The sequence below is a fragment of the Nycticebus coucang genome, chromosome 7, assembly GCF_027406575.1.
Source record: "Nycticebus coucang isolate mNycCou1 chromosome 7, mNycCou1.pri, whole genome shotgun sequence".
Taxonomy (NCBI): domain Eukaryota; kingdom Metazoa; phylum Chordata; class Mammalia; order Primates; family Lorisidae; genus Nycticebus; species Nycticebus coucang.
The window spans coordinates 57,812,163-57,825,676 of NC_069786.1; the positions used below are offsets into that span (position 1 = coordinate 57,812,163).

A 13,514-nucleotide genomic window follows, 5' to 3' on the forward strand; every position below is an offset into this window, starting at 1 on the left:
AAATTACAGTAGAAAAGCCTATTAGATTTTATGGGGAAGTCACTGACCTTGTATTTAAATCATAAATGTCATATGAAGCTGTGTAGGAATGCCTCCATTGCTATAAAAGAAAACAGACATTTCAGGTTTCCGTGATTCTTGATAATTTGGCCACTTGCTATAGAAGCTCAAGATGATAAATACAATATACAGGATTATATGAGTCTCAAATTTTATCATATGTTATAATTCTCTATTTAAGTTCCAGGATTTATAAATTTGAAAGTATCCAGGGGATCAGCTAGTACAAACTCCTCTGAACCTCCTCTGTGACTTAGCTCTGGCATCACCTCCTCCAAAGGGGCTTTGTGGGACCACAGTGGGCCAAAGTGCCACTTTTTGAGCAAACATTATTCCTAGCACTTACCATAATGTGTTAAGATCGCCTGTTTAGGAAAATGCAAATTTTCACATTGCACCCATCTTACTGGCAAAAGATTTAAAAGATATGTAATTTTATTGCTGACAGTGATGTGAAGAAATGTTTAACTTCATACATTGATGATGAAAATCTAAAGTGCTATAATTTCTTTGAAAGCCACCACCTCGCCACATATATTAAAATTAAAATAAATATATCATCAGTATTTTAAACAACCATCTCAAGAAGCTACAAATGAAAATCATACTAAATCCAAAGTAACTAGAAGAAAACAAATAATAAAGGTAATAAAGGTAATTGAGAAAACATACAATAGAGAAATATTAACAAAGCCAAAAATTAGTTTATTTGAAAAGACTAGTAAAATTGCCAACCTAGTAAAGGTGACTGTAGGGGGGGGAATAAAAATGACCAATATCAGAATGAAAATGGGACATCATAACAGACTATACAGACATTTGAAGATTATAAGAGACTATTACCAACATTTTTGCCAATAAAATTTAAAAAATAGAAAAAGGAGAAATTCCTTGAAAAGCTATTTATCGAGTGTGAGAAAAAAGTACAGTCCTACATCTAATAAACAAATTGAATTCATAAATAAAAACCTTTACATAAGGAAAATTCCAAGGCCAGATAAATTTACCAACAAGCTCATTGTTATTTATCTGAATGAGTTGCAAAATTGTGCCTGTGATTCTGTGTATGGATCTATTACAGTTTGTTTATCCATTCACCTGTTGAAGGACATCTTAGTTGCTCTAGATCTGTGCTTTGTGGGACCAAAGCCTGTGCACAGATGATCTACACACAAATGTATAGCACCTTTCTTCATAACTGCCAAAACCTGGAAGCAACTAAGATGTCCTTCAATAGGTGAATGGATTAACAAACTGTAGTAGATCCATGCATAGAGTATTATTTAGTAATAAAAAGAAACGACTTATTAAACCACAAACAGACACAGACGAAACTTAAATATATATTGTTTAGTGAAATAAGCCAATCTGAAAGGGATACATACTATATGATTCCAACCATATGAATTTCTTGAAAAGGTAAAACTATGGAGACAGTAAAAAGATTAGTGGTTGCCAGGGGTTTGGGGGAAGGGAGAAATGAATAGGTGTAGCAAAAGGGATTTTTCTGGCAATGAAACTGCTCTGTATGATCTTATAATAGTGAACACATGTCATTACACATGTGTCAAGATCCATACAGTTGCCAAAATCTACCAGTATAAGAGTAGATACATGTTATACACCTGTCAAAACCCACAAAGACTGAAGCCTAATGTAAAGTATGGACTTGAGTTAATAATAATGTATCAATGTTGGTCATCTGTTGTAACAAATGTAGCACACTAATGTAAGACATTAACAACAGGTGACATTTAGGGAGGGAAGGTGACGGAGTTTGTTGGAACTCTCAGCTTATTTTCTGTAAACCTATAACACTCTGAAAAATAAAGTTCTAGAATTAGAAAAAAGAATTAGAGCTCTATCAGATGACTTAGAAGGAATTCCACATGGTATCACTGAGTGAAGAATGAAACGTACAGAAAAGTAAGTAAAATAGGATTCCATAACTTTTTTTTTTTTTGTAGAGACAGAGTCTCACTGTACCGCCCTCGGGTAGAGTGCCGTGGTGTCACACGGCTCACAGCAACCTCTAACTCTTAGGCTTATGCAATTCTCTTGCCTCAGCCTCCCAAGCAGCTGGGACTACAGGCGCCCGCCACAACGCCCTGCTATTTTTTTGTTTTTGTTGCAGTTTGGCTGGGGCTGGGTTTGAACCCGCCACCTTCGGCATATGGGGCCGGCGCCCTACTCACTGAGCCACAGGCGCCGCCCCCAGGATTCCATTATTATTTGCCCTGCAATAATTAAAAGAAACCCTATACATGTTTGGGTTTATAATATTACATGTTTATAATACTACATGAACAAAGAGAGAAATACACAATACAGAGACGCACATTAATACACTGTGGAGCCAAGTGAGAAGGGAAAGGGGAAGACAGAAGATTAAAAGTATGTAAATGAAAAAATACATAAGTACGTAAATGACCACATATTTACATTATGAAAAATTATGTCTGAATGTGGATTCAGACATAAATTGAAGGTATTTTAAAAGAAATTACTTGTTTATATAACTGCCTTTCCTACCACACACTTAGAGGTAGGAATTGTGTCTTATTCATCTTTGGATAGCTAGAGTCTGGGTTAGTGCAAACCACATTGTAAGTGTTCAAGAAATAAACCAAATTTTTAAAAAATTGAAATTGTACCAGTTAGGATGAGACAGATGAAACAGACAGCCTAAGGACACCCAGCTATCTGGTAGCAGAGCTGAGACGCAACGCCAGGGTTCCCAACCTTAACTACTTACATCTCTTATCTCCTATGCTTTCATGTTAAGGGCGGCGCCTGTGGCTCAGTCGGTAAGGCGCCGGCCCCATATACTGAGGGTGGCAGGTTCAAACCCGGCCCCGGCCAAACTGCAACCAAAAAACAGCCGGGCGTTGTGGCGGGCGCCTGTAGTCCCAGCTACTTGGGAGGCTGAGGCAAGAGAATCGCTTAAGCCCAGAAGTTGGAGGTTGCTGTGAGCTGTGTGAGGCCACAGCACTCTACCGAGGGCCATAAAGTGAGACTCTGTCTCTACAAAAAAAAAAAGAAAAAAAAAATATTTACAAAGTTTCTACTTTTCCAAGTCCTATGTTCCTTTACTGAATCCCAGGTTATTTTAACACACCCACGCTTATTTCTGGACACGTCAAGCACAATACTTACTAATGCCAAAAGGTGTGGTACAGGGTAAAAATATTAAGAAGAGTTGAGGTCATTTCAGATGATAAACCATCATAAGTTAGAAGAGGAAACTCAAGATGTTTGGTATGTTCACTTCATCTTTTGAAACAGACTCATCAATTTTAGGTTAGAACACTGGCAGCTATCATCTATAGGATGTGCCAAGAAATATAATGGAGGTGGGTGGGGAGAGGCAGGGATCATAAATTAGGCCTTTGGGAGGGAGAGAGAATTATGAAAAAGATGATTCTTAGGCTGCGTTTAGTGGTAGAGGATGAGAGAGAATGGGTAAAAAAAGCATCATGGCAACGAGGAGTTGAAGTGCAAAGATAGGCAAAGAGCAGAGATGCTGGGAAAACATTCATGCCAGACTATGTGCTGCTTACTTACTCACACATGTACTCACTCACTCAATTATTTCTTTTTATCACAACTTAGAAATAATAATTGATCATTCTAGGTGTGCTACCTTGTGTGGTACGATCTCTAAAACAGTAGACAGTGGACCTCTAAGGAAATGTAATGAATTATTATTTTTCTTTCTTCTGGATATGTTTGTTGAGAGTCGGTTAATCAAAACATTTATGCTATACAGAAAATTCCACTGGATAGTCTTAGAAGTAAAAAAAAAAAAAGAAGATATAGTTCCCTACATTCGATAACCTTGTAATTTTGTACTTTGCAATAAAATATGCATTCATTTAATAAGCATTTGTTAGACATCCACTGTGTGGCCCTGTCCTAGGTGCCAGAGGTGCAAACATGGAAAAAACACAGGGAAACTGGCATTAAATAAGGGAAGCAACAAATAGTCAAAGAAGTAAATAAGAAACCACGCAAAATGTTGTGAGGGAACTAAAATGGGCTGATGTGATAGAAAATGATTTACGGGGTGTGGGCAGAAGAAAGTGGCAAAGGGAAGTATTACATAAAGTGATCCAACAAAGCTGAACCCCAGTTAGTAAAAAGGGACAGCTACATGGTGACGGGGCAAGAAGGTTCCAAGAGGAAGTAGCATCAAGTACTTTGGCCCTTACATGCACATGAGGGTGATGCCCAGAAAAAGAAAGAGCTGTGCACTTATGGGTTCTCAACTTTGGATCCCGGAATCACCTGGGAGCCCTTAAATCTACCTGTGTCTGGGCACCACCCATAGCTTTACTGAGTTACATGCTTTGGGGTAGCCACAGACATCTGTGTTTTTAAAAAACCTCCCCAAGTGATCCTATGGTACAGGTGGGCCAAGAAATACTGGCCAAACATGATGAGGGGGCTGGGAGTTATGCTCAGATGGACAGACTGGGCACCAATCACAGAGGCCCCGTGGATGCCAGGGTTAGAGTCGGCATTTGATTCTGAGTATGATGGGACATCATTGGAGGAGTTAAGAACAGGTGTAGCATGATCTAATTTTGGATTTAAAAGGAGCACTTTGGTTACTCCCTGGAGCATAGATAGCAGGGGAAAGAGGACAAAGCAAATACACCAGAAGTACTTAAAGACACTGGTACCTCCGGTGAAACAACAAACACAAATCACCAATGGTGGCTGTCTGCCGGTGAAATACACCCATTAGAACACATCGAATAGGCTCAGAGCCTGTAGCCGCCAGCTAGAGTGCCGCCAGCCACATATACCAGGGCTAGAGGGTTTGAACCTGGCCTGGGCCTGCCAAACAACAATGACAACAACAACAGCAACAAATAGCTGGGTGTTGTGGTGGGCACCTGTAGTCCCAGATACTTGGGAGGCTGAGGCAAGAGAATCACTTAAGCCCGAGAGTTGGAGGTTGCTATGAGCTGTGACACCAGGACACTCTACCAAGGGCAACATAGTGAGACTTTGTCTCAAAAAAACAAACAAACAAAAAGTCAAATAGCCCTGTTGAACCTGACAAAAGAGGAAGTTGCACTAGATTACCTTTCTGTGTCTAACTTGCCCCCATATATTATTAGCTTTTAACATGGAAAACTGCTCTCTGTGGTTTGAACCATGGTTGCTGGCTTTGCCCCCAGAGACTTCCATTTTATTGATCTGGGGATTGGACCTGGACACTGGCAATTTTTAAAAGTTCCTCAAGTGAATTTATTCTAGAGGTAGCAATAAGAAGCATAGATTTAAGCAAACAATAATCAGTTAACTGGCAACCGATGTATGAAGTTGTGATAGGATTCTGATTCACTTATAGTCGACTAGTTTAGCAGAATACAGTCGGAGTCTTTTGTCCAGGAAATGGAGCCCAGCATAGTGAAACTAGGGTAAATGTTATCGTTGATAGTTGACATCCTGGGATGATAAATGGAGCAGAGAATGGTTTTCTTGGCCTGAGTACAGCGAAGTTGGTATGTGAGATAAGATGCCTCAGTACTATTTGTTCTGGGGGATATAAAGTGGGAATCCCTCATTTTATATTTTGTTTTCAGTACAGAGTATTTCCATAAGTATCTAATCTTTCCTACATGTCTCAAAACTTCCTATACTTGGCAACTGTTGTCAAATCCACCAATAATTAAAAAGTTACAGTTCAAGTTCCTGGCCACTTGCATACTAAACAGGAGGAAGAGGATATGAGGTTAGCCCTCCCCTTTCCTGAATGTGAGAATCCAGGGTTGGGCTGGGCAGCTGGGGGAAGCTGAATGCTCTTAGAAGCTTGGTGGCCGTGCTGAGGCGCCCCTCCTTAAAATGGTTTGGATATGTTGGGAGGTGGTCCAGAATCTCTTCTGGCAAATTTAACTCCTTTTTTTTGTAGAAAAAAAATGCACCTCGGTAGAGTGCCATGATGTTACAGGACTCACAGCAACCTCCAGCTCTTGGGCTTCCGCGATTCTCCTGCCTCAGCCTCCCAAGCAGCTGGGACTACAGGCGCCCGCCACAATGCCTGGCTATTTAACTCTTTTTAAAGAAAATACTTATTGAGGGTCTTACTATATGTAAAGCTGAGACAAATGAAATAAGAGGTTATATCCCTGGATGGACAAGTCAGACATATAAACTTACCTGTAAATTATATGATAAATGCTCATTATAAGTTTTTATTGACTAATTCGTATCTGTAGTAGAATATTAACTAGTTTAAAAAAAAAAAAAACACAAAAGAGCCCACTCTGCTTTATTTACAACACGCAGGCCGTCTGTACAAACAGCTAGCCAGTATTATTAAAGCCAAAAGAGGTGAGTGAGAATTGTCACCTATCTGCTTTCCTTCCTCGCTTGGCCAAGCTCTAGTACTCCACCTTTTGAGCTCCCATGCCCCAAAGAGGAAATCCAAAATTAAAAATACAACCGGTGGAGAAGAAAATGGGGAGTGAAATAGAAGAAAAGGTGAGGAAGGGGAGTGCTATATTTACACTAGAGTTTTATAGACAACTGTCCCATCCCATCCCAATTCCAACCTGGCCCAGAAAGTGATGGGTGGCAGAGCCAAGAGACAAATACTACAGACCCGGTTTCCCACCCCCAACTGCAATGGGTGCCATTTCAAGTCCAGAGTGGGGAGGAAGGATTGGCTAGGAATTTGAGACTTATTTTCAAACAAGTCTTCCTTGGGGACAGTATCCAAGCTCCAGGGGATAACCCTGAGGCTCTGTTCCCAAGTCATGTTGTCATCTGGAAGTTCCAGCTTAAAGGCATCCTCAGGGTTCTCCAGATTTGGGGGGCCCCCTAACCGCCGGGCCTCTGGCCGCAGTTCCTTGCATTTCTGGCAATAAAATTCTTCTTAATCTTAGCACAGGAGAGGTGGATCCACATCCCACACAGGCTGCACTCAACCATGGGCCGCCCTGCAAAGGGCTTTCAGCAGTAACACGTGATCAGATCCCATGAGTCATCACCTGATTCTACCGTGATATCTTCATCCATACCCCGCATTTCACCTTCACTGGAGCTAGCATCTCCATCTTGACTTGCTCCAGTGCTGCCTACCTCCTTGCTTTCACTGTCAGTGATAGGGGCTCCTTCAGTGTGTACCATGGCGGGGGGCCTAGGAGCCTCGGGGCTGTTGGGAGTACAGGAGCTGAGGCTTCACCCCCCACCACTGCTGCCATCTCTTCCTCCTCCTCTTCCTAATAGTAGCCAGTAGTATTTTACTATTTGAAAGCACTGAAAATGAATTTCTTTTAAAACATTGGTTGAACTTGTTAGTCTTTTATGAATTGATTCTGAATTGATGAGTTTTTAGTGCCTATTATGTTACTTAGATGTCAATCTTAACTATCTATACACAGGAAATCAATTCTAAAACACCATACTCTAAGACTGTTTAAATGTCACAATAAGAAAACGTTTCTTTTACCTTCACATAGTTGTATTCTAAGAGAATAAACTGGCCATCGGGAGATACTGAATAATCATTTATAGAATGTCCAAACTCATCCTGTCAATCAAGAAGAAAAAAGAGGAACTGAATAATTCTGTTTGGCTGCCATCCTTGAGCACTAACACCATTGTTCTGGACACACGGTTTGTGCCCTGGGAGCATCTAGGGGATGGCACATTCACCTACACTAATGACCATGACCAAAAGTGAGTGGTGATTTGTGCTTGCAAAACCAGAAAAGGAAGGATTAATCCTAACCCAGGCTGTGAGGGGGAGGGGGAGGAAAAGAGAAAGCACTTTCTTAATAGAAGGAATGGAATGAGGAAGACCCCAGGTGTGGGACAGGGCACACATACTTAAAGAATGGGTTTATGTGTAATCTGAATATAGCCTGGGGGTGTCAGACACAGTGGAAGGTGAGAGGACACCAAATTAAAAAAACGTAGCTGCAACTTAAATATAAGATGGGGAAGTACCACCTATTTTTGCACGTGGGAGTGACAGAGTCATATCTATCTTTTACAGAGTGGCTGAAATGAGACAGAAGAGCAGAGGGGTGGCAGGAGCCTGGACGTGGGCAATGCAGAGGGCTGGTCTACAGAATGCGGATAGAGCCTCATTATCTCAAGATTAAGGGAAGTTTGCACTGGCCTGCACAGTGGAAATGGAAATCCGTGAGATGCTTGACATGCCGAGGTTTGTGGAGAGGCTAATTATGTGGATGTAGGGGTTGACAGAGATGTCAAGGATGATTCAGGTTTCTAGCTTATGTGACGTGGAGGAGAATTAAGTGACTATTTATCAAGATTGGAAACTCAGGAAGAGAAATAAGATGCTTTCGGTTTGCTGGGACAGTGAAGGGGAGATAAATAACTTTGTTTGCAATTCTGACTTTGAAATGATCACAAGCCATCCAGGTGCAGGAGCCCTCAGGCTATTGGCAACTGAAGTCTGGTTCTGGGGCGGGGTTGGGGTTAGGTGTGGTATATGAGAATCAGGGCCAGAGAAGAGAGTGCACTGTGTGCTGCCCTCTGTGCTCCACTAGTAAGTGGAGACAGAGCCCAGAGGAACACTTACATTTGAACATATGAGCAGAGGAGGAGGAATCATCAAAGAAGACTAAAAAGTAGCCAAGGTAGGGAGCATTTCAAGGAGGGAAAGATCCACTGGCCATATGCTGCAGAGAGAGTCCAATAGGATGAGAAACGATAGTACTCATGACTTGAAGCGCAGGGAAAATATAACCCAGAATTTATTGCATGAATTAATTATCTGATTAAACATACAAATGTACTGTTCTCCAAAAACATGGAGCTGTTTCCATATTCAGCATTGAATAGCAAGATATTATTTTCTTGTTTGTAGAGATATTCATGATCTAAAGAGAGAAAACAAACAGATCAATATTGCAAGTTGCTATTAAACATCTACAAAAATTATGAAATAAAATTTAAGATTTAACTTCACACAAGTATCAAATAAACATTTCTAAGTTGAGAATACATGAAAGATCAGACTGACACTGGCATGCATTTATTTTTCTATTGTCAAGATTTCAATTCACTTTTAACTTTCGATAGTACGTGTCAAATAAATACTTGGTTTTCTTTCTGTCTTCTCTTCGTTTGTACCCTTAAGTAGAAAAAAAAAGTTTTAAAAAACAAGAATTATATCTGTTAAGAGCCATAAAAGTGACCCACTACTCAACCTACCTAAGATGAACTTAACCTTAAAAATATGCCTTCTGCAAAAAAAAAAAAAAGAAAAAAAAATTCTTACCTGAAACCCACCGTAAGGAATAGCCCTTCAGTCTAAAATTATTTTTTAAGTAATCAGTTAGAGTGTAAGTTCTCCGAGTGTCAGTTGTAGCATCATCTCCTGGTTGGAAAAAGAGCCAAGTGTTCAGTAAGATGGAAAAAGTAAGTTTCAGATAAAATAAACAAATGGATCTCTACAACATACCCTGCTCACAAAATGCAGAAATGTGGCACAAAATGCAAGACACATTTTGAAAGATTTCAGACTGAACGGATGGAGAAAAATGCATTTAACCACTAAGTGTGTGTGCCTGTTCCACTGGGTTATTTTGGTGTTATAATCATGAACTTCACTGTGAAGGTCTTGATCAGCAATGTCTAATAGAAATATAGTATGAGTACATTTTCTTGTAGTCATATTTTTAAAAAAATTACGATGAAATTCATTTTAATAGCATATTTTATTTAAACCAATATATCCAAAATATAATCATTTTAACTTGTAACCAATATTTAAATGTTATTAAGGAAGACGTTCATGGTTTTTTTTTTTTGGTATTAACTCTTTGGAATCGGGTATGTAGTTGACACTTATAGCATATCTCAATTTGACCAGGCACATTGCAGGTCAATAGCTACTTGTGGCCACGAGGCCTGAAGCTGCTATAATGAATGGCATGGGGCCATGGAGCCAAATCACTCTTTTCTGAGGCTTTGAGGTCCACTTCAAGCTCTTTGTTCCTTTGAGACCTTCAAGGCATGCTGATCACCCAATATACGGATCGGATCTTTGTTTCTATCATTGCTTGTCCTTAAACTTGGTGGAATTTGTGTGGTTTTATACTCTGCTACTGGTGACCCAGATTCAAAGTCTGAAAATTATTTTTGATGTCTCTCTCTCTTTTCCCATCACACCCATCTAATGACCCCATTGATTCTTCCTAGGAAATCTTTTTTCCAGATAGCCCTGCCATCAAGGTCTCCCACTCCAGTCTTCCTTCTACACAACTACTGGAATGATTTTGCTAAAATTCTACTTTCATCTGGTGATCACTTCCTCAAAAGGTTTCAGTGTTTTCCCATTGCCTATAAGAATATTCAAACTCCTTAGCCTGACAACTCACAGCAGCCCTCCACAATCTGACACTCCTGTCCTTGGCTCACGTCCAGTCTGTCCCTGCCAAGAACCAGTTTGCCCAGAGCCATCCTCTGCTCCCTGAAGCCAGGACATCTGCTTGGGCTTTTCCTCCTCCGTCCCTCTCCTAAGTCACTTCTCTGCAACATCTTTCCTGCTGCTGCCGCTGTCACGATCACCACCCTCTGAGTCCCACTGCTCTCATGAAGATTTCTGTTTGACCCTCCTGACTTTTGCCCTCACACTACTTATATGGCTCTTGTCATTCAATGACTTGTGACAACTGATTTTCCATGCCTACTTGCGTGGTGTCCTCAATGAAGCCATGTACTCTTTGAGGACAAGAACTTGTTTTCTGTTTGCTTGTTTTTTGGGGTATTTTGCATCAACCTTTAGCACCTAGCATAGTTCAATGCCACAGGAAGCGTACACACTCACTAAGGTTGTACCAATTGATATAGGATAACACCCTAGAAGCACAATCAAAGCTATGTGATTGATTCTTCTTCCCCAATTTCAAAGCCTGTCTACTGATGACAAAGAGCTTAAAGTGTTTTTTCAAATCCTCTACTTTTTCTCCATACACACAAACATACATTCAAGCAATCAACCACCAACTGACGTTTCTATAACTGTAGTTCTTACTCTTTGGGGAACTGGGAAGCCAGTAGCACCTTGTTTTGTTAGTTTTTCAAAGCCTATGAGAAGGTAATTCTTTTGCAGGATATGTCTTTTCAAAAAAATGTTCTCTCTCTCTCTCTCTACATATATATATATATAATTTTTTTTTTTTTGAGACAGAGTATCACTATGTTGCCCTCCGTAGAGTGCCCTAGTGTCACAACTCACAGCAACCTCAAACTCTTGGACTTAAGCAATTCTCTTGCCTCAGCCTCCCAAGTAGCTGGGACTATAGGCACCTGCCACAAGGCCTGGCTATTTTTTTGTTGTAGTTGTCATTGTTGTTTTAGCTAGCTCAGGCTGGGCTCGAACCCACTGCTCTGGTGTATGTGGCTGGCACCTACCCACTGAGCTACAGGCGCTGCCCTTTTTATGTATTTATTTATTTATTTATTTTGAGACAGAGTCTTACTTTCTTGCCCTCAGTAGAGTGCCCTGGTGTCATAGCTCACAGCAAACTCTTGGGCTCAAAACATCTTCTTCCTCAGCCTCCCAAGTAGTTGGGACAATAGCTGCCCACCACAATGCCTGGCTACTTTTTAGAGACAGTCTTGCTCTTGCTCAGGCTGGTCTCAAACTCATGAGCTCAAGGGATCTGCCTCGGCCTTCCAGAGTGCTGGGATTACAGGCATGAGCCACTAAACCTGGCCCCTCAAAAAATGTTCTTAAGATTTTATTTCTTCAGATCTTATCTGATAATAGACTTGTATCTGCCTATGAAGCCTTCCATTTCAAGGGATCAAATTGCTACATTTCACTTCATTACCTTTTTTATTAATTACTTTTTTATTTAAATTCCATTTTTGAATAGGTTAAAGAGATTTAAAATGCATTTTTTTATCAATTTAGTCCTGCATTTCATTCCTGAAAGTTAGTAAGATTATCTAGTTTGTTAGTAGAAGTAGAGCAAGTGGGCAAAATCAGCCCTTTAACTTATTAACTTACAAAAAAGAGGTAAAGCTTTGTACTACTGAAAATATCATTTGAAACTCATATTTATTCATTCGCAAAATGCTTTCAATTGTCTATATCCATCAAATCATTCTGTCATATATCACATAGTTAAAAAGAAGTAATGTTTGAAAAATACTACTGAGGAGGATACACCCAGCTATCAAGAGCTATTGGTCCAAAATGGACCAAAAACACACCCCCCCCCCAAACTAGTGTAATTAGAGGTATAGATGGTTATAGACATTCACAATTCTAATATTGTCTGCTGATGTAGATGTGTACATAGACCTATAGACATAGATTAAAAAATAAATAAAGACCCACATACATAGATGTATATAACAATAAAATAGAGACATAGATCTATGGAACAGAATTGAGAACCCAGAGGTAAAACCAGCCTCATATCACCCTCGATAATGTAAACAAAAGCATCCACTAGGGAAAAGAAACTGGACCCCCACCTCTCACCACATAAAAAAATTAACTCATGCTGGATCACAGATTAAAATCTAAAACACAAAATTATAAAAACACTAAAGAGGCTGGGTGCAGTGGCTCATGCCTATAATCCTAGGGCTCTGGGAGGCTGAGATAGGTGGATAACTTGAGCTCAGGAGTTCGAGACTAGCGTGAGCAAAAAGTGCGACGCCGTCTCTACTAAAAATAGAAAAACTGAGACAAGAGGATTGCTTGAGCCCAAGAGTTGGAGGTTGCTGTGAGCTATGACGCCATGGCACTCTACCTAGAGTGACAGCATGAGACTCTATCTCAAAAATAAATAAATAAACACTAGAGAAGAAAGTATGGGAAAAACTCTTTATGACATCAGCCTCAGGAAAGAATTTATGAAGAAGATACCATTGGCAATTGCAACAACAACAAAAATAAATGGAACCTGATCAAATTTAAAAGCTTCTGCACAGCTAAGAACGTAATCAACAAAGCGAATAGACAATGATCAGAATGGGAGAAGGTATTTGCATGAATAATACATATCTATTATATATATATATTCTATTACTAGCTGGGTGTATTCTCCCAGTAGTATTTTTCAAATAGTACTTCTTTTTAGTACCACCATCTGACAAAGGGCTAATAAAATGAATTAATTTTGGGGTAAGAGACATGAACAGAATCTTTTCCCAAGAGGATAGACAAATAGATGAAAACATACTCATTACCCCTTGCATCAGAGAAGCGCAAATCAAAACAACCTTGAGATATATTGCTTAACCCCAGTGAGAATAGCCCACATCACAAAGTGCCAAAGCTGCAATTAGTGGCCTGGGTGCAGAGAGAGGGAACACTTATACACTGTTGATGGGTTTGCAAACTAATACAGCACTTTTGGAAAGAAGTATGGAGACTCATCAAAGAGCTAAAAGTAGATCTTTCATTTGATCCTGCCATCTCATTACTAGGTATCTACCTAGAA

General features: G+C 40.0%; 1 protein-coding gene across 1 annotated transcript in view; it reads right to left on the minus strand.

Annotated features, from left to right (window-relative positions):
• DPP4 (dipeptidyl peptidase 4) overlaps positions 1 to 13,514 on the minus strand; it is a 90,971-nt gene that overhangs the window by 46,325 nt on the left and 31,132 nt on the right. The window contains exons 3-6 of the mRNA XM_053596760.1: positions 9,329 to 9,427; positions 8,836 to 8,927; positions 7,526 to 7,606; positions 48 to 100 (exon numbers count right to left, since the gene is read on the minus strand). Of these exons, the coding sequence (XP_053452735.1) occupies positions 48 to 100; positions 7,526 to 7,606; positions 8,836 to 8,927; positions 9,329 to 9,427 (325 nt within the window). The remainder of the gene's footprint in view (positions 1 to 47; positions 101 to 7,525; positions 7,607 to 8,835; positions 8,928 to 9,328; positions 9,428 to 13,514) is intronic.